At 40.6% G+C, this 22,045-nt stretch overlaps 1 protein-coding gene across 3 annotated transcripts in view; it reads right to left on the reverse strand.

The window, feature by feature from the left end:
* The window catches only part of VPS41 (VPS41 subunit of HOPS complex), a 162,289-nt gene that overhangs the window by 104,557 nt on the left and 35,687 nt on the right, over window positions 1-22,045 (reverse strand). For all 3 annotated transcript variants that reach the window (XM_074199209.1, XM_074199211.1, XM_074199210.1), the window contains one exon: window positions 19,194-19,271. In XM_074199209.1, coding sequence (XP_074055310.1) covers window positions 19,194-19,271 — 78 coding nt within the window. The remainder of the gene's footprint in view (window positions 1-19,193; window positions 19,272-22,045) is intronic.

Raw genomic sequence — 22,045 nt, forward strand, 5'->3', positions numbered from 1 at the left:
TCGTACATAGGCACTGATAATTTAAAGAAAGGAATGAAGTTTGATGATAGGAAAACCACCCAGGAAGTAGCAGATGACCAGCTCCTTAAGAGACAATCCTTTCCAAAACCTCTCCATATCTTAAAGGTTGTTAGGATTTAGAACCCACACACCTCTCCAACCAGTCCTCCCTGAGGCTCAGGCTTCTGTTGAGCTCCCCTGCATAGACACATCTGTACCACATCACGACAGGGGCCTTTCTTCACTCACTGATCAGCCTGTAAGGTCAAGCATGAGTTTGAAGAGGGAGACAAGGGCCCACCAACCAGTTGGGGGTGGAAAGAGAAGAGAGGAAGAGGTAAAGAAGAGGGGGGTGAGGTCTTTCTCAGTGTTCCATTATAGCTGCCACTTCTCAAGGGAAGGCCAACTCCAAACCCAAACTCATCCTGAGCAGGAAGAATAAAAGAGCAGGATAACAGATCTCCAGTGTAGACCTGATCAAATCCCATTTCTTTAAAGTGTTAACACTACTGGTTGTATGTTTTAGACGGTCTCCAAAAGTGTGTCTTGCTACAAATAAGAGTTTTAATACAAAATGCTGCTAAACAGGATTTTAAAATAGTGCTTGGGTCTTCTGGGTTAAAAGGTTCTCTTTTCTCTAGAATCCACTTTGATATAGCAATAAAGATGGTGGGAGGAAAAGGTGCACCCTCCATCCAGGCCCAGGAAACAAACAATCTGAATCAATGAAAAGGAATAATGGAGAGTTGGAGTCCCTGTATTGCTTCAACAAATACTGAATGATTTCCGACCCTGTGAAAGGTGGTAGGGGAATGCACAGTTGGGTGGTGGGCCTTACTAACTGAGAAGATGACAATGATAGACAACTGGCCACAAGAAATGGTGGCCTGGGTCATAAGATGTTAACAGTTGCAAATGATTTCAATTCAACTCTCCATGAGCTGGAGCCTTTTCTTAGGAAGGTCTGACCACTGAAACACACCCCCACCTCCTTAGGAAGGGTTCTTCCCACCCTTTGTCCACTACTCTGTGAACAGGTACCAAAACCCAAGAGAAAATGGGGAATCTTTCTGTTCTATCCCTAGGACAGTGCCTGGTCCATGGAAGTGGGTGCTTTTAAATGCTCCTTAAAGATTAGGGTCAGTCGGATGAGATGATGAACTGGTCACAGGTTCGGCACTCATGGCAATATCATCTTCTCCAGTAGCATTAGGCAGCCCACAAGGTAGAACCAGGAAAGAGATGCTGTGGCTAATGAAATGTTAGCACCAGGTAGGGAGTGGGCAAATGGAACAAAATAGGAGAAAGCTAAACAATACAGACCGACTGGGGGTTCGTCCCCAGGCATGAAGAAGATGGGGATACAGTGAGCACAAATCACAGATGCAAGGAAAGTAAGAGAGAGGTGGAAGGGTAGGATCTGAGACAGAAAATCCAGAATTCAAGAATATTTCAAGAAGGTCTGACTACTCTTGAAGGTCGAGATAAATAGAGATAACTGGAGTTCAAAGGGTTCTAGACTTGAAGGCCAGGAATATGAGGAAAGGGACTGGTTTATAGAAAAGGATCAAGTCCAGGACAAAATGCTTGAGAAAAAAGAGAGAATATCACAGAGCTTCTTGGATGGCCACAAAGACCTCTCTGCATGGTAGATACAATCTGAATATCAAAGCAAGGAAAACAGTGAGTGATGAAGGCAGAGGATTCTTTGAGAAGTGCCAGGGGAGAGCACCACATGAACCCACTTATTAGGCCTTATTAGGTGGCCAGCATTATAATAACCATACAAAAAAAAGGCCCAAGGCAGTCAGGCCCTGCCCTCAGGAAGCTCACAATCTAAAGAGGAAGCTGAAAATCAAAAAAGAGAGCAGAAGACCTTTTGGCTGGAGTGGGAAATGAGGAGGTGATATCCTGGGCAAATGAGGAAGGGGTATATAGGACAGGGAGTTGAAGATGGGCTGAATTTCAAACTGAAACAAAGTGCACCCAGAGAGAGGGGGTCTTTATTCCAGAAAATGGAAGGGGTGTGAAATAGAAGAGGTCCAAGATGAAGAGAAGTATGCTGAGTGTATAACAAGGATGCCAAAAAGTAAAAAAGCAAGGGGACAGTGGAGGAAGATAATGACTGAGGAAGGGTAAGCTGAAGTGGAGAGAGAACAAAAGGAAATGGCAGAAGAGGAGCTTTCAACTGAGCAGATGGAAAATGAAGGAGAGGTTAGGTAAAACGAGATGGGAATCTACTTGCTACAAAATGAGGGATTATAAAGGCAGGGATGAGGAGAGAAGGAAGCCTAGAATAGCAAACAGAGCTATCATCAACTTATCAAATTATTTTATTTTTAAATTGAATTTTACCTTTTTTTTTCCATTAACAAAAAATCTATTTTTGTACCTTTACCCCACTGTCAACTGAAAGAAAAAGAAACATGGAAAGAATAAGCATCAAAAACCAAAGGTCAAATTGCAACATGTATAATCAAGCAAACCAAATTCCCCCATTGGTCCTATGTTCATAACAGAAACCATTCTGCCTCTTTGCTAGGAGATAGGTAGAAAGTTCCATCCTTTGGAATGATGGGCAGTCATCACATGTCCTTCAGGTTTGATCACCAAAGCAGGTGACCATCCTTGGGATCTCTAAGTTTTCATGGTCAGAAAAAATGAACTGCTTATGGCAACCAGCCAGTCATGGAGGTAGAACCAGAAGTCTCATTTGTAATCCCTTCATTCATTTTATAGATGAGGAAACATAGTACTGCAAAGGTCATATGGGTAGTCCCAGGGTGAGGATTCAAACACAGGTTCACTCATTCCCAATTCAGGGCTCCTCCGTCACACCATGCTATCTGACAGTAGACTGTCTCCATGGTTCATTCTCTTTTAGTTGTTTAGTCATTTCTGACTCTTAGGCACACTATGGACCAAACTGTCTGTGGGGCATTCATGGCAAAGAAACTGGACTGGTTTGCTACTTCCTTCTTTAGTAGATCAAGGTAAACAGAGGTTTGACTTGCCCAGGATCATAAAAATCCAGTAAGGGTGCAGTTAGGTGGCACAGTGGAATAGAGCACCGGCTCTGGAGTCAAGAGGACTTGAGTTCAAATTTGACCTCAGGCACTTACTAATTACCTAGCTGTGTGACCTTAGGCAAGTCACTCACCCCCCACTGCCTTGCAAAAAAAATGTCTGAGGTCAAATTTGAACCTGGGTCTTCCTGCCAGGACAAAGCCATTCCATCATTCATGAGAAAAAAATGTAAAAAGAATCCTGAGCCAAAGATGCTCTAATTTTTCAAGAGAAGACAATACCTACTTTTTCTGGCATGCAGAATTAAGCCTAAGACCCATTTTTATAGATGTCTAAAACTCCCTGTAGAGAAACTCTCTTTCATTCTCCCAAAGGCCTGGCCCACTTCTGGAAGGCTGACCTCTAGGGAGGGAACAGCATTGCTCCCATTAGGACGTAGGAGCTTTCAAACATGAGCACTTCTATAAATCTGCACCCTCATTTATGCAGTAGATGCTCAAATACAAGCTGTAGCATGCATTCTAAAATTGCATCATCACTGTCCCAAGTTAACATGAATTAACCCAACCTACACTGAAGGTGGAACATTTAACCACTGAAGTGAGGAAGGGCATTCATCCAGGCCAGAATTTTTCTTTACCTGACCTGTTACTTCATTTGGTAATAGTGCTTCAATAGATCTCTTCGCTGTAAACAAAGAAATATAAAGACTAAGGGGGAAAGGTCAGAGGCAACTATAAGTCTTTTCTTGGACCCCAGCTCTGCCACTGACTTGGGCTAAAATCTTGAACCAACCACCAGACCCCTTTGGGTGGTCCTCAGTTATCTCATTTGTAAAGTGAAGGGCTTACCTTTCAGCACATTCTGGCTCTAAACCTAGTTTTATTAACTGACCAACCATGAGAGCTGTCCAAAAATAAACTGAGATGCCTATGAGGTAGGGAGTTCTCTCTCTCTCTGAGGGTGACTGGTCAGAAGGGTGGTACAAAGAATTCATGAATGGGAGGGTAGGGGTTCCCACATGACCTCTAAGCTTCTAGGATTCACCTCACTACCAGCTTTTATCAGTAGAGTCAGGAAGGCAGTTTTCTCCCTTTATGTAATTTTCAATTCATTTGACACATCTCTTGTCACTCAAAAGCATTGAGCCCTAATGTGGAAAAGGGATTGTGGCAGAGCACAAGAGATCCCTAGACGTGTCAATCAATCTCAGGCAGGTATCACAGGCTCTCTCCCACCAAACGAGGAAACGGCGCCACTCTGACAATGTCAAAAGATCCATGTCATGCTTCCCGCCTGATGATGATGTCAAAGCTCAGATGGTGCCCGGAGAGCACTATTTGCTCCATGCTGATAAGAAAGCCACAATCGAACATCGTGGTGGAGCAAGACGTCTTTGCCAGGAGACAGATTGCTTCTGTTTCCAATTCTGCTCAAAGGGCTCTTTCGGGGAGTCGACCTTCACCCAAACACTATCCTGCTCCTACTGTGAACAGGGTCCAACGGGGGGCAGGGATCATGGGAGATTTGGATTGATCTAAAGAGACTGTAGGTTATTATGTATAGAATAACCTTCCTATAGGAGTGACAGAATCACTGGAAAGGAAAGGGCCCTAAGAATTGACCAGTGACCTCTAACTGCCCAGAAATGATACTTTTGTTTGGGGAGGTGATATAATAGAATTTTTAAAAGTCTCTGGAGGAGGCAGTCTCACCATTTAACTTTGATTTCCAAAAGTCCTTCCTTACACCTAAATCCACATCCATTTCAAAATGATTGCATCTGCAACCTTCCATTATCTTCTCATGGGAGATGTAATGAATTTCAAAGTTCAAAATGCTCAGATGTTGAAGAGTGTTAATGGAAACAGGAGCCCCATTCACACAAAGTTCTCAAATGGTTTTATTTATAAACAACTACAAGTTTGGATCACATGGATGGATCATGAGGAGCCTAAGAAGATTTTTAAAATTAAAACAATTCACAATGCATGTTTCTTTTCTATGAAGTTCATGGGTCTAGGGAAGCCAATCTCTAGGATTATACTCATTATGACAATATTCTGAAATAACAAAGTTGCAAGGACATTGGCCTACAGCTGACCTCAACATGAACTGACCCAACCATATGCCTTTCTCTTTGTCTTCTGTAGTAGGAGCACGCTAAGGCTGCTTCCTGGACATGAGTCGGTGTCAGAGCCTTCATCTCTCTGATCACTAGTTGCACAGAAAGGATGGCAGAGGACTAGGAAGCTCAAGACACAGCAATGAGAGAAGAAGAAGCTTGGACCAGAAAGGCCTTGGGACAAACAGAGGCTATGAATCCTGTGGATAATGAAGCAGCTCAGAGAAAGGGGTCTTCTTGCCTTCTGTTTATATCAACAAACTGCAGTGAGTAAGCAAAACTGAATTTCAGCTTGGAAGATTCAGAAACGGGGTCATCAATATTGAACATCAATGGACTTTAGATGTCTTCTTAGAAGACTATTTTAATTGAGAGAATAACAGACAACCTCTTATCTCCCACTGGCCAAAAATTAGCTTAGGAAAAGAAACCACCATTTCTGTAAAGAAGAGTCCATATCACTTGCAGATGTGCCCCCCACCACCAAAAAATTAGTGAACGATTCACTCAATGATGCAGACTATGCCGAGATGGGGAATGGAGCCCAACTACAATGCTGACCTCATGCCCCACATTCAACCTGGTTTCACTAGTTCTCAAACTAGAAATGTGAACTTTCAGGAGGCAGCCAGTCATGAACTATGCTACTACTCATGCTAAGCACTAAGGAGAGCAGGAATACGGACTATACGAGGGTCAACCTAACCTCGAAGAACAGCCAACACATGCTTATGAGAAGACACATGAGTAGAATTGGGTAGAGCACAACATATCACTTCCCCGCTGCCTCCATCTTCTAGGTTGGATCTTCACAAGGCTGGAGAGTGGCTACTTACCCCGATGCTATTTAATAAATGTCTCCACCCTGGCCCCCACACCCATAAACCCAATGAACAGCAGGAAGTTTGGGGAGGGGTGTACAAGCAGCTGAGGAGAGCAGGTAAAGTCAAGGGAGGCCTCATCAACTTGTGAAATCAAAATGTGGTTTGAAGGAAATCACTGAGAACAAGAGTTTGAGTCTTGGAGGTTAGGAACCAAGGATTGTGGGCAGGCAGGTCAGCAGCCTGCACTGAAGGCCATCAGGGCAGGACTGTAATTTATATAGGTACAGTGACTTCAAGTACAAACTAGTAAAACGTTAATGTGGACAAATGGATTTTCAATGCTTTTTTCCTGCCCTGGGAGGAATTGAGATGGATAACTGGGAAGTACACTGGATGAGACATCCGAGTCGGAACCTAGGTTTAAATCCTATCTCTGCCAATTATTTCCTTCAGTCTCAGGTCAGCCACTGAACTTTGAAGGGATTCTTCTTCTTTGTGGCAAAAACAAGGACTGAATGCCATTCTTAAAATCCTCTTGTGATCCCAATGCTTCCCATGGAATCACTATCTCCACTGTTATTCTCCTCTTCTCTCTGATTCTAGCCAAGAAATCAACAAAATTTTAGATTACTTGGAAATGAGGGTCAAAAATATCAAAAGCAATTATTATGTATGACCTATGTCAATCTGTCATCTCAGGGAAGGGAGAGGTGTCGGAAGGAAAAAATTTGGAACTCAATTTTTTTTACAAAATGAATGTTAAAACCCCAGTCTCAGAAACTGCAAGATCCTAGGCAAGTCACAACAAAAAAAAAAAAAATTAAAAATGATTTTTACATGTAATTGGAAAATTTTTTTTTAAAAAAGGAACTCTATCCCTTTGCTGAACAATCCTACAAAACAATTATAAATAATGAATTTTGGAAAGACCTTGTTAGAACTAGACTAATGGGGGGGGGGGGGGAGGCAAACAACACAGCATTTAAAATGATTCAGATCAGGAAACCCTAAGATGTCATGGACCCAGCTCTGGACCCAGCTCTGGACCTTGGCCACCTATGGGCTAGGAGATGCCTGGGGGTGTAAACCCGCCTACATGGGTGTTGGGAACGCCCCAGTAACAGGAGTGGCTCTGCCCATGAGGGAGGAACAGGGGAGGAGCTCGGGGGAGGAGCAGAGGACTATAAAAGGGATGGGGCTGGAGAAGAGGAGAGCCATTTTTCGCTGCAATGTAAGCAATAAAGACCTGCTTGTTAGACTGCAACCAGGTGCTCTGTACAGTTATTGCCCTCCTTCCCCAAAGGAGGGTCCGTGCGTCCGAAGACCGACGGGTCCGTGATGTCCGAAGACCAGGGAAAGTTATGTGTCCAGGCGAAGGCTCGGGATAGGTCCCCGAGCAATAAGAAATATGAAAGAGCCCTTTGAAAAATAAAAAGAACAAAATCCTAAAAACACAAAGAGCATACTAGTGCCTCACTTACTTGAGAGATCACTTATATCAATCTCCACTGACATCATCTATCTCCTTCTCCCTGTCACCCCATCCCACCTCTGCCACAAGGCAGGCACTTGAACTCATGTCCACACAAAGAACTCCAGAAAGTATTCCCTTTAAATACCATCTTAAGTCTCAGTCTGCTCATTTCTCAGTTCTGAGTAGATTAGAAAATAGAGGAGGAGGAAGACATGGGATAATATGCTTATCTGACAGTATCAAGGCTTGGAAAAGGCAGTTTCACAATTTGAAAGAAGTCCAAAGAGTCCAAAGGCTGAGAAAGGAACTTAAAGTGTAGGCAAACCTGGTGTACCTGGTGGAGGAATTGAACAGATCTCTCTAACTCAAAAATTCTTGAGGCTTTTGTTACCTGATAATAACATCAATATAACATTGAAGACAATGACATTTGATTTGTCACAAAAAGGACTGAATTATGTTCTGTATATTGTTTTTAAAAGTGGGAAATTGTTTAATATATTTTGAAACTATTTCTACCGAAAATAAGAAACATTGCTTTTGTCTCCTGTGAGGTACAAAGGGCTGGCTTCATGCATCTGCAATATTCACTCCAAAAGGATCTGGTGGTTGAGGAGAGAATGGGGTTAATAGGCAGACTCAAGGGACCGAAGGAAAAGAAGGGGAAGAAAGGAAGCTCCTAGAGATTAAAAGGGATCTCCTATAGCTCAGATTTCTCTCAACTCTTTGTTCATGAGCTGGCTCTCTTCTAAATCATAGCTACATTTTGATATCTTCAATACAGTAGGAGTATAATAAACGTTGGTTGAGTCCAACTGATCAGCATTAGTGGCACTCCCCAAAGTTTAGGCTGGACATAGTGACTAGGCTGGTATATAGATGCAGATGAGGAGGAAGGGTTCCAAAGGCTAGCTGTGGGGAGGAAAAGGGGGAACAATTTTTGATCCCCCAACACTGCCCTCATCCTTGGATTGGACAGTCTTGGAAGCCTCATCCTGGCCTGAGGGTGACCCGGGGACCCAAAGGATAAGCCAGCACCAGAATAATTTCTAGGTTCTAGCAGGTTTGGGGGCAAGTTGGAAGGAAGGCTTCAAGGAAGGCCCAGATGGACTGCCTGTCACTCAAGAACCAGCCTCAATTAAGAAAAGCTCTTCCCGAGAGGGCAAGGCATGAGGGAACTGCGGCTCTATTTTCTTTTAAATTTGGTCACAGGCAGTTTATAAGATAGTCATTTGTCCAATATACTTCTGTAAGAGGAACCCATGCAATGGTGAAGGCAAGGGTCTTTTGAAAAATATGTGAAATAGCTGGATAAAAATTAAGTGAATGTTTCCTGATCACCCAGTGTCTGAGAGGGGTGTTAAGGAACTGATATTCTGACTCTGCTCTCAATGACTTTGCAGTGGAGAAGGTTAGAGAAATGTGGAACTATTACAACTGAGCTAACCAAACAAGCCAGAATGTGACAAACTCCAAAGAAAAGGTGGCTGAAGTGAGTGCATGGACTGGAGTCCAGAGAAATGATCCAACGGTGGACAGAGGTAGGATGTGGTGCCAGTGGACCAGAGAGGATGGTTGGACAGCAAGAAGGAGAGTGGAACTCTAAAAGGGGAAAAGTCAGGGAGGAGGAAGGAACAAGAACAGATGAAAGTGGGTAGACTGGGTCTGAAGGATGGGAGAGCTCTCAGAGGAAGGAAAGGAGAACTGAGACTAGAAGAGGGTTGAGGAGGTGTCAGATGGAGGGGAACCTTAAACCAGTGTGAAGGATTTCACATTTTATCCTTCAAGCTATAGTAAGTGATTTAACAGGCAAAGGTTTGTTTTAGGAAAAATAATCAAGTAACATTATGTTCAATAGATGGAAAAAAGGAGGGAGAGATATTGGGAAAAGGATGGAGCAGAAAGACCAAGTTATGACACTACTCTAATAGTCCAGGAATGAAATTAGACATGGACTTAAAGAGAAATCTTAATTTTCTAAGACTATAATATCATTACACAGTCTATTAATTTCATCTCTCAAAACCCACATGAAATATAAACGCAGACATTTCTTTGAAATCTCATGTCTGGAACAGAGAAGGAATCTTGGGACTATGCCTACTTTGTTCTCTTGAGATATTAATTTCATAGTTGTGTATTGATCTTAATAAAACTCCCCAAACACCCTTAGGTTGTTTTTGTAATTTCTTTTCTTCTGTTGTTTTCTATTTTCTATGCATTTATCTATTAGCCCCTATTTTGCTATACATGAGGGCCACCTTGAAGCTCCACCTGTAGGAAGACCAGTAAGCAATGACTATTTCAACCCAATGGGCTTCTTCTATCCACCATCAGTCACTTGTATGAGATCAACCTCAAGCTGCTTCAACCAACTCTCCCAAAGGAAGACAATCTGAAAACTGGGCAAAGTACATTCTAAGTTCAAAAAGAAATAATTTATTATTGATGCTTTTTCCAGAAATGTGAGACATCTGAAAATTTATAATTATATAGAAAAAATGGTTATTAAGTCAATGTAAATTGATCTCTGTTGATGAAGACAATTTTGCCAACAATTTGGATAGCTTCATAATTTAAACTGTGTCTATTGGTTGAAGTTGGAAAAGCTATCTAAAATAAATCTAAATTAACTTAAAGTTATGATATATTTCCTTTCTTTATTATTTGTATGGCAATGGGATTAAGTGACTTGCCCAAGGTCACACAGCTAGGTAATTATTAATTGTCTGAGGTCACATTTGAACTCAGGTTGTCCCAACTCCAGAGCCAGTGCTCTATCCCTGTGTCACTGAGCTGCCCTGCCCCTCAGCCTCTTTTTTTTCCCCTGCTACCAGCCCCGAATGAAAAGAAATGAAAAAAGTCATTCCCAACCACAAACCTAGGGCAGCTTTGTGGTTGGCTCTACTGCTTCCCCTCTGGACATCTTGTATGTCCGGGGCATGTTCTTCCCATTAGTGATGATGGAGATTTACTAATCAATGTCAAAGACCTTGGTATTACTGGTGAATGGGCCTGGAAAATGAATATCAGATTTATTTCTCAAATGATGCAATTTTTCCACTTAGAGTTACAATCTCTAATAGGGAAGTATTTAAGTATATTCTTTTATTCTCCCCAAAATGTCAGCCATAAGTAGGGAGGCAAAAGTCAATGGTGAGGAGTGATGAAAAGAGGGACTCTTTTTTTTTTAAAAGGTTTTTGCAAGGCAAATGGGGCTTACCCAAGGCCACACAGCTAGGTAATTTTTAAGTGTCTGAGGCTGGATTTGAACTCAGGTGCTCCTGACTCCAGGGCCGGTGCTCTATCCACTGCGCCACCTAGCCGCCACTCATCTTTCTAATTATATGGCTGTTGATGGGACTAGGAATTGGTACGACCATTCTGGAAAGCAACGTGGAATTATTCAGAGAAAGTAAGTGTTCAAGATGGTCATACTCTTTAAGTCAGACAGTTCCACTGTTGGTCATATACTTAAAGAAGTGATCAGTGCCAAAAAAGAAAGGTTCTAGATACATCAAAATGTTTATATCAGCACTTTTTGTGGTAGCAAAGAAAAGACATCAAAATGGATGTTCATCCAATGGGAAATAGTTTTCAAAGTATGAATGGAAAAAATATTATTACCCCAGAAGTAATAATGAGGATGAAGAATATGCAGAAACATGGGAAGCCTTACATGAACTGATGCATAGAGAAGCCAACAGAACCAAGCAAATAGTATGATGACCATAATTGTACAAAATAAAAATAATAAAAACAGTGAAAACAGCTTAAAGTAGTAATCTGTTATAATTACCAAGTTTGGATTAAAGAAAAGAGGTAAAAAAAGAGACATCCTCTTGTTGCTTTTCAGTACCATGGCTAAGGAACATTGAATCTAGCATCAGACTTTCTCAATGTGTTATTTAGGTTTTATTTCGAACTTCGATTTTTTTAAATTAACCTTACACTGCCTTATTCCCATTTTTTCCCCTAATAATTCACTTAAGATATTGTTTCTTCATTAATTTACTTGAGACAATTGACCTTTGTTGTTCCAGATAAGCATTATTTCTTTTTTCCCTATAGAATAATTCTTTGGTAATTTGAACAATTATTATTGTTCCAATTATGTGGCTCTGTGTAAACAGAATTTTGTAGATTTGTTTATAGCTCCAGGGAGTCTTTGCAGGTAGACTCCCAAGTATTTTATAGTTTGTGTGAATTTCTCTATGTTTTCTTGTGTAGATTTATTTTGCATCTTGCAACTTTGCTTAAGTTAATTGGTTCAATGAGTTTTTAAATTAACTCTTTAGGATTTTTTTTTTATTTTTAAGTAAACCATGTCAATCTGCAAAAAGTGATCATTTTATTTTCTCTTTGTTTAGGCTTATTTCCTCAAGCTTTTTTCCCATCTTATTCATGTAGCTAGAAATTCTAGAATCATATTAAACAGTAATGGTGATAATGGGCACCTGTGCTTTACCCTTGATTTTATTAAAAAACAAAACAAAACAGGGGCAGCTAGGTGGTGCAGTGGATTAGAGCACCGGCCCTAGAGTCCAGAGTACCTGAGTTCAAATCCAGGCTCAGACACTTAATAATTACCTAGCCATGTGGCCTTGGGCAAGTCACTTAACCCCACTGCCTTGCAAAAACTAAAGAACAACAAAAAAAAAAATCCCCTCTAGTTCACTCTATTACAAATGACTCTGGTACTAGGTCTTAGGTGTTACTTTTCATATTAAGGAAAGGTAAAGAATATAATAGCATGGGTGTTGTAACCTTCCAGAAGTATTTTCTAAAGTATGACACTGGTTCTTGGTATTAAGATGGTCAAGTCCATTTATAATTACATGTTATAAATGGTGCCAGTGAACTAGCTCATAAACCAAACCTGGTCAGAGGGTATACTCTGTAACAGAACAAGATCTAGGACTTTGATGGTGCCAGAGATTGCGTGAAACACTACGCAAATATTATCTTTCTTTGATCTTCACAACAATCCTGAGGTCGGTGCTATGATCAATCCCATTTTACAGTTGAGCAAACTGAGGCAGAAACAGGTGAAGTGACCTGTCTAAGGTCACAAAAAACAGTCAGGGTATGAGGTCCTATCTAAACTCGGGTCTTTTTTACTCCAGACCCAGATTGTCTATCCTCTGAACCACCACGCTGCCTCAGTAATAAGGCATATCAGATTCCTTACCAACATTTTTAAATTTTTGTATCAATACTCATTGGGCATAGTTTCTATGCTTTGACTCTTGCTGGTTCAGATGCCAAGAACATATGACTTTTGTTCTTTTTCTACCTTTTCAAAGACTTTAATACTGTAATTAATCCTTTTTAAAAAATATTTGACATAAATCACTTGCAAATCTTTATGATCCTAAGATTTTTTTCTCCTTGGGCATTCATTTGTCTTGTTCACTTTCTTTTTCTAAGGCTGTGTTAAGTCCTCTATTTCTGGTTCTGTTCATCTGAATATTTTACATATTTTGTTAATATTCATCTATTTCATTTAGATTGGCAGTTCATATTTGCATATAATTAGGCAACAGTTTCTAATTATTTTATTTCTTCTTCATTGTTTGTGAATTCACTTTTTTCATTTTTGATACTGATAATCAGTTTTCTTTTTTTAAAAAACATCTAAGAGATTATTTTAATTGAAATTTTAAAAGTCCCTAGTTTTTATTTTTATTTTTCTTTGCTTTAAGTTTTAATTTTCAGGATTTTTTTGGTTATTTAATTGGGGGTTTTAATTTGCTATTTTAATATATACTTTAAAATTTTCATACCCAATTCATTAATCTGCTCTCTTTCTTGATCAAATTATTTAGACATATAAATTTCCTCTTAAAGATTGTTTTGGCTGAAGTCAAAATTTTCTGGCATATTGTCATAGTGTTATTATTTTAAATGAAATTATTGATATTTCCATGATTTGTTCCTGGATCCCTGTTTAACAGAATTAAGGTATTTGGAAGCTTCATCATTTCTTTGACACCTCTTTATTGAACATAACTTTATTGCATTATGATCCACAAACATTTCTGCTTTTTTGCATTTATTTGTGAGAATACCTGGTCTATTTTGTGACTAAGAAATAGATATCCTCATATCTATTCATTAATATGGAGGCCTATCATATCTGATTTTTCAAAAATTCTACTTAAGTCTTTCACCTGTTCATTTTTTGGTTAAAGTTCTCTTGGCTAAGAAAGGTAAATTGAGGACTTTCATTTCTAGTTGGGGTTTTTTTTGTTTGTTTTAGTTTTTGCAAGGCAATGGAGTTAAGTGGCTTGCCCAAGGCCACACAGCTAGGTAATTAAGTGTCTGAGGCCAGATTTGAACTCAGGTATTCCTTACTCCAAGGCCAGTGCTCTATCCACTGCGCCACCCAGCTGTCCCCATTTCTAGTTTTACTATCTATTTCTGTAACCCATTTAATTTTTCTTTAAGTATTTAGACACAATGCTATTTTACAAATAGCTTGGAGATATAGAGACAGATAGATAGATAGATAGATAGATAGATAGATAGATAGATAGATATACAGCTTGTTAACAATATTCATTCATTAACTAATCAGTATCAGTAAAATGCAGCTTTCTTACTTCTGCTATTATTAGTATTGTTGAATGACTCTCCTTTGGAGTTTTCTTGGCAAAGATAATGAAGCAGTTGGCCATTTTCTTCTCCAGATCATTTTTACAGATAATGAAACTGAGGCAAACAGGGCTATATGATTTACCCAGGGGACACAGTTGGTATCTGAGACCAAATTTGAACTCAAAAAGCTAAGATTTCCTGACTCCAGTTCTAATACTTTACCTACTGTACTACCTAGCTCCCCTGTTTCCTTACTTCTTTTATTACAATTACATTCAATTTTACTGCTGCTTTGTCTAAAATCACGATTCCTACTCCTGCCTATTTTTTAAATTTGGCTGAAGCAGGATAGATTTTGCTTTGGCCACTTATTTGAATTCCGTATATAACTTTGTTTCAAATATACTTCTTGCAAACACGGTTGGATTTTGCTTTCCCATCCAATCTGCTGCCCTCTTCCATTTTATGGGTAAATTCATCTCATTCCCATTTGCAGTTATGATTGTTAAAGGTGTTTTCTCCTCTCAACCTATTATATTTTCTTTCTCTTCATTTCCTGCCCTCTCATTAAAAAAATAAAAGTATGATGAGAGAGGTAGACTCAGTTTAGCATCAGTGTTCTAGGTTTGGTGTAATATGCTTTCTCTGCCCTTCTCTTTCCCAAAACCTGGAGCCCAATAATAAGTTCCTATTCTTTTTTTTTCTTTTAAATACTTCTTTGAAATCCATCTTCATTAATTAGTTTGTTTTCCTAAAGATAATCTCTCCCTCGAGAAAAATAGCTATTTTTATACTCCTCTCCCCACCCCATAAGTCTCATACTTCCCTCTTCTTTTCCCTACTGAGTGAAATGTATTTCTGTGTGTACATTTGGAGTCTTTCTTCTTGGGACCAGTTTAATAAGAATTGGTCCAAATGTCACACACTTCTCCCTCACCCCTTTCTGCTTGAATTTATAGACTTTTACCTCATATTTTGTGAGATAATGTTCCCCATTCTTCTCATGTCCGCCTCTTAATGCTATTCCTTCTATGACCCCTGATGTTGATGGAATTCTGAGGGGCTACCTCCATCATCCCTTTGAGTGCAAATAGTTGATCCATGTTTACAAAGTCCCTTAGTATTGTTCACTTAGGCTTACAGTTCTACATTTCTCCTGGGCTTGCATTTCAAAGCTAATTCTTAGCTCTAGACCTTTCATCAGGAATGCCAAGAAATCTTAAAAATCTATATTTCCCTTTTAGGATTAGTCTTAAGCTTCTCTGCTAAACTGTTCTGCTAAGCTGGACTATCATGAGCCATGCTTTCTGACCATTGACAGGTATAACTACTACATTATCACATGTGAGCTTTTCGGAATTTGAAGTCTTTCTACTTGCTTGCAGGATTTCTTCAGTCTGAAAACTCTGAATTTTGGCTATAAATGTGCTTGGTAATTTTTTTTCAGGAAGTGATCAGTGGAAACTTTGTATTTCCATTTTGCCTCCTGGTTCCAAGTGATCTGGGCAAGTTTCTATTTATGATTTCTTGAAATCTGATGTCTGAGCGCTCGCTCTCTCTCTCTCCCTCTCTCTCTCTCTCTCTCTCTCTCTCTCTCTCTCTCTCTCTCTCTCTCTATCCCTCTCTCCTCCTGCATCTCCCACAAGTTCAAGGTCACAACTCTAGACCTGGGACTTCTTACCCTAGTACTCAGCCTCAGTACTCTTCTAGTTCCAATGGCATCCCCCACATTCCACATCCTAGATGTATGTCCATAGATCTCTCTGTCTCTTTATGCTGACCCGAACTCTGACTCACTCTGATGTCTTCTTAGGTTTCCCAAAGAGGACTTGACCAGGTGCATTTTCTGGACCTTCTTGGAATAGCTGTGTTGGAAGACCTTCTGCTACTCCACAACTTTGGTTCTTCCCCCTTTGTTAGCTAGTTCTGCCGAACTTATTTTGTTTCTCTTTTTGTGTTTGATATGGGGAATGGTGTACTGAGAGAAGCAGGAAGAGGGTTGAGATATAGAAAATAAAAATAAAATTTTATTGGTTAAAAAATTAAAATAAACTCAATTTACAACCACACCTTCAAATTGCTTTATCACATTGCTAAAGCAAGATTTTTTTTTATCGTTAACAAAATTTTAAAAATCAATTTAAATATTATACATTTCACTATTATCTTTTTTAATTTCTATTTTTGGAATTGGAAATTTGGAATGAAAAATTGGAGATGGAATCACCAGCTCCTTGTACTCTGGTTTCCCCTAGAATTTTGTGTGTCCTGATCTTCCACATGATTAAATCAGTTCAATATTCCAGTCACTTCTCACTATCACCTCTTCCTCTGAACTCCCAAACTCTTATGGATAGATCCCTGGCTCCCAATTATGACCAAGAACTAGCAAACCCTTGCACTAGCTTCTTTCCCAAGATATCTTCCTTACATGCATCTTTCTACATCCTTTCCTAGAATTATTCATAGAAAAATCTAAGTCTTAGGACTTGACCCTGCCCCATCCAACTTGAGCGGTACACAAATGGTGCCATGTGATACACTTTGCACCATCTTGAGGAAAAAAGGAAAAATAATGGAAAATAATAGAAACTGGGTGCTCAGGCTCCCAGGTCACTTCTCTTTCCACAGCCACTCTCATAAGAACCAATGAACAGCCATGGCTCCCTCCTAAAAATAAACACCCTAAAGACAGGAACCATTTCATTTTTCTTTTTGTATCACTGGTGTCTAGAACATATGGCAAGAAATGCCTACTGATCAAGTGAGAATCCAAGGAAACTATACAATGGAAAGAACATTGGACCAGGGCCCTGAGCACCTGGCTTCAAATTCCTCTTCTGCAACTTCCTCCCTGTGGGACCCTGAGCAAGTTAGTATGTCTCCTGGGGCCTCAGTTTCCTCTTCTGTAAAATCAAGCAGCCAGACTTAGTGACCTCCAAATCAATGATCCTACAGGTCTCCATGTGCATGCTGATAAAAAGCATCACAAAGAATTTCAACTCGATAGCTACTTCTGGCTCAGCATCACACATACCCCAAGCCATTAATGATGGAACCTATGCTTCAAAGCAACTAAGGTTTCCTCTGGAGCTTTCTCCAAAGGAATTCTGCATGAAAGAATGAGGTAAAATCATTCCAAGACATCCAAGACAGACATCTTTTGCATCAAGCGACATTATGATCATTTTATTTGTGGCGTCCCCATGACCGGACCCTCTCCTGAGCTTCCCTGGGGCTGCAGGGACAAAAATAAAGTCACCCTACAACGAGCCTGACAGGTACATCTCTGAGGGAAGAGACTCTGAAAAGAGTCAAAGAAAAAGGATGTGAGGTCCCAGAAGGGTTTCCTGGAACTTTGACCACGCTGATATCTCTCACCATGACCTTAGACTATCGGATGAGAAATGACTTCATAGAGAAAGGTCCCAGGGCCTAGAATTGAGAAAGGAAACTCAATCTGAGTTCTAAAAAGGTTCTCCTGGATCCAATTCTGAAGTACCTATTCTCCCAAAGGAAATGACTAGTTCGTTTTCAAGAGAAAACGGGAGAAAGAAACAAGACTCCTTGAGAGCAGCCAAGAAATTCTGTGAGATGAGAGAAACAGAAGCCAAGGCTCCTTCTCAAAAGACACTGCGCTGGCCCTAGGGTCCTGTGGGCCTCACCTGTGTCAACATTTCCTGACCTGACCACCAGAACTCTCTGCTAAGATATACAAAGAACAATACTGAATTTTGTAGTACTTGACTTATAAAACTAAGGACCTCAACGGAGAACAGGACCAGCCAACATCCCAGGAGGCCAAACTTACAAATGACACAGGAGCTAAAAACACAAGCCCTGGGAAGACTCAGGCAGACATCCAGTAGAGTGGACCATCCTCTCCTTCATGCACACAGGGTCTCATCATGAGTAGGGTTCAAGGTGTCTGCTTAACGGATAAGTGAATGGCACTGTCCCTGCCATGAGGTCTTATTGGCATGGCTGATACAAGAGCTTACTAAGTCATGCCAATGCAATGACAGACTGTTACAGTTGATAAGCTGGTGCCAGGGAAGAGCACCTTCCTCATCCGATTGAGCATTTGGTAGAATAAGACAAGGTGAACAATTCAGGGAAACATGAAAGTACCTGAGGAAAATCTGCCATCCTGCATATGCACCAAGAAGGAAAGGTAAAATGCCAGTTTCTCCCTGGCTAGACTTCATCTGGGCTTTCCCTCTACATTTTCCTATCAATTCCACCATCTGAGTGTTGGCTTTAAAACAGGCAACCCAACTGACAAGCTGTGCCACTCTCTCCAACACACCCTCTGACCAGGGAGGCTGGCCTCAAGGACAAGGATTTATGTCACAAGCCAATATTTTCAAAATACCCAGCCATGTCAAAGTGCATCTGAGGAAGGCAGAACACAGCTCTGAATTCAGCATTTCCTTCATCCTAAGTGACTCCAAGAACCACAATATAAGACAAGTCTGGCTCTTCTCCTTCAATCAATATAATCCCCTAAGAGTCCAAGCTTCCAAACATTCACATAAAATATTATCTTTATATATGTGGAGTAGATAAACTCAACTAGCAAGGTAATCAATCAATTTTCAATTCCATTTGGCATCTTGATAAGACGATAACAGTGCTGACAATTGACAAGAGTCGGCTAATGAGGGAGCTTGGACCTTTAGGATGTTATAAATTCTGTGAAGGATGTAAATCAGGACTGGTATTTGCTAAAAGAAATGCAAGATGTTTATTCTTTTAATAATTTATCTAGAAAATATGTGCTTGTATATTAACACCCATATACATACATATGAGACAAGGGAAAGCAAACTCGATTTGAAGCTGAATGGCTGACTATAATTGCACTAAGGTATCTAAATGGGATTCAATGTAAATAGCCCGATGGAGATGTCTATAGAAAGATATTTAAAATAACTGGGGTAGAGAGAATTCCCTCTTCACTTGATTCCATTAAAATAAGATCACAGTATCTCTTATAAGAAAGAGATCAAAACACACAGAAATCATTGCTAAAATCCATTTCTTTAAATGATCAGATTGGAGTACACAATACACTTGTAAAATATTGACACTTTTAAGACTTTATTATGATTTTATTATGATATCTACATTGTATACTTACAATGTCAAACTTTTGAGTGATATTTCCTTGGACGTCGAGCAAATAAACCTTTCCATAATGGGTACCCAGTGCCAAAAACTGCAAGAAGAACAGAAAGGCCAATTAATCAACAAAGGACACAATTAATTCTCCTACTCAGTGGGAGAATGATCAGCAGCATGTCCGACAAGCGCTGACTTTGGATGTGGGCAGCGCAAGCTCTCCTGGACCAACAGACAGAATGGAACAGAAGATCCCATTGTGGAGAGTGTGAGCTGTCAGAAGGTGTCACCAAGACCCTCATCGCCCAACATCCACCAGGCTACCTGTGTCAGCACATTAAAAATGCAGTGTGAAAGAAGACATGCAGCCCACCACCCATGCAGGGATGAGGCCAAGTGATTCCACCAGTTACTTAGGAGCCATCCATATGAGGTTTGGGCAGCACCCAAGTTCGCTTGGACCCTTCTCCAGGGCGCACCCCGGGAAGGTGAAGACAAAAAGAATCACAGACAGATCTGTAAAGCCATAACATCATTAGGGTTGACTGTCAAAGTGCATGTGCGTCGGCGTGCATCCCGAAGGCCAGGAGAGACAGGCCAGCCAAGGAGCTGGCCCCTATGAACTAGCTCTCAGTCCACCCAGAGGTGCACCAGGCCTGCGCAGAGCACCTCAGAGAGCCAGATCCTCCTCACGGCTGCCTCGCCCCTCAATTCTCAGCGTTTCTCTGCATGCAAGTATGCTTCATTGCAACCTATAATGAAATGCTCACATTTACTGGTGCTGCTAAGCATGTCAGTCAAGCAGCACAATCTTTAAAAAATAACCTTACAGAAAGTCAAGGTTTAAAAGGATTTATCAAATGGAATGGTTTAAAATGAAATTTCGGCTCGGGCCCTTAAAATATGGAGCTCTACTAAAGAGAGAAGTCAAAAAAAAAAAAAAGGGAAAGAAGGGCTTCATTAGAAATTCATCCCCTGCAATGCCTTTCACTCCTGCAAGGTTGCCTTTTTTCAGGAAGAAAAAAGTCCCTGGGGCCCAAAAATCAATACTGGTTAATAAAACATCAGGTGTGCAGACATAACTAGGTATGACTATTCCAGCGCCCACGGCCAGCTTGAACGCACCAGGTGTCATGCCGATTAGTCATCCAGGGCAGACGACCAGCCCAACAAAAAGACGATGCCGGCACGCCGGGGGTGGGGCACTCCATGGGGCAGGACCCTATAGACTCCCACCAGGCACAGAGGGGCCCCATAAAGCCCCATTATCCTAATCAGAATCAGCAGCATCAGAAGAGACCCCGATGCCACAAAAAGTCTGAAAGATTTCATAATGCAACTTTGACCTGGTCTACATCAGTGAAGGGCAGGTCATATAAAGGCCAAAAGTAGACCCCACCTTCATCCTGAGGCTCCCCAGGGAAAAGTCTGATTTCTCAGACACACTGGAGTCTAAGCATGGAACGCTGATTCTTCCTACAAACACTTCTTGTTTATCTTAAAAAAAAAAAAAAAAGCAAAAACAAAAACCTTCAGTCTATCTTTGCTACTACATCCCTCTCACACACCTCAGCTAACTGATCATTTTTGTACTTCCACTGTTTTCAGGGCCTCCTGAAAAATAAAAATTTTAAAGTTATTCTCCACAAAAATAAGTCCTTAATTTCTGTAATAATGTTTGTTTGAATTTTGAATTGGGAATAACAAAATAAAAACTGCTAAACCCAACTTTGATTGCCAAGACCTTCAATGTAAAACATCGTATTATACATTGAAAGGACAAGTTAACTAGAAAGTCCTTTGAAAAATCTAGGAAATACCCCAGACTCTCCTGATCCAGAAACCCATTTTCTGGGTCAGGTGGATATGGGTGGAAAGCCAGAAAAGGTCCTTAGGGGCCTTGGAATCCAGAACCTGAAGCCCCTGATCCAACAGAGTGGCTGCCGACTGACGGCCTGCTCCCCAGGGCCAACTGGGGAGGGCCAACAGAGAAGGGCAACTGAGGAGTGGACCTGGGGGACCTGGGGATGAGGCAAGGTTTGGGACCCCAAGTGAGGAGTAAGCTCTCCACCTGCCTGACAAGTGCAGAGTCCACCGGCAGTTATCAAAACCCAGATAGGAGCCAGTCCACCTGGAGCTTAGACACAAACTGGGGTCAAACATGAAAGACTGACTGTCCTGAATCAAACCCCTTCAAGAACTTGTTCCCTGAGATCCTGGAATAAGTATCCTTACCAAGCCCAACAGTGCCAGCAGAACCACCCAGATGCTACCCCACTCCCGAAGCATGCAGGCTTGCCACATAAAGTCTGAAGTCAGACTTGACTAGAACAAACAAGCAAACAAACAAGCCAAAGAACCCACAAGGAATATGCAGACAGAAATGCTCAGGACAAACTCAAAAAAGGACAACTCCAAATATTTACAAACAAAGCCTCAAAGAAAAACACAGCTCAGACACAAATTCAACGAGAATGTCTAGAAGAGATTGAGCAAAAGAGTGAAAAAATGCTTCTATAAGGGAAATGATAGAAATGGAGGAAGAAATTGAAAAAGAAATAAGAGCTATGGAAGAAAGAGCTAGAAAAGGAACTAACAGTTTGGAACAAGAAATACAAAACCCTTACTCAAGAAAAAAAACCCTGAAAATTGAAATACCCAAGTAGAAAATAATGACTCCATCACACAACAGGAATTATTGAAACAAAATCCAAAAAAGTCTGAACTTTTAAAAGATCCAAAGTATCTCATTGCAAAAACAACTACCCTGGAAAATACAACCAGAAGAGATAATTTAAAAATCATTAGACTACATAAAAATCATGATGAAATAAAAGCTGAAACAACATATTTCAGACCCCATCAACAGAA

Source organism: Macrotis lagotis, chromosome 8 (assembly GCF_037893015.1).
Source record: "Macrotis lagotis isolate mMagLag1 chromosome 8, bilby.v1.9.chrom.fasta, whole genome shotgun sequence".
Classification (NCBI taxonomy): Eukaryota; Metazoa; Chordata; class Mammalia; order Peramelemorphia; family Peramelidae; genus Macrotis; species Macrotis lagotis.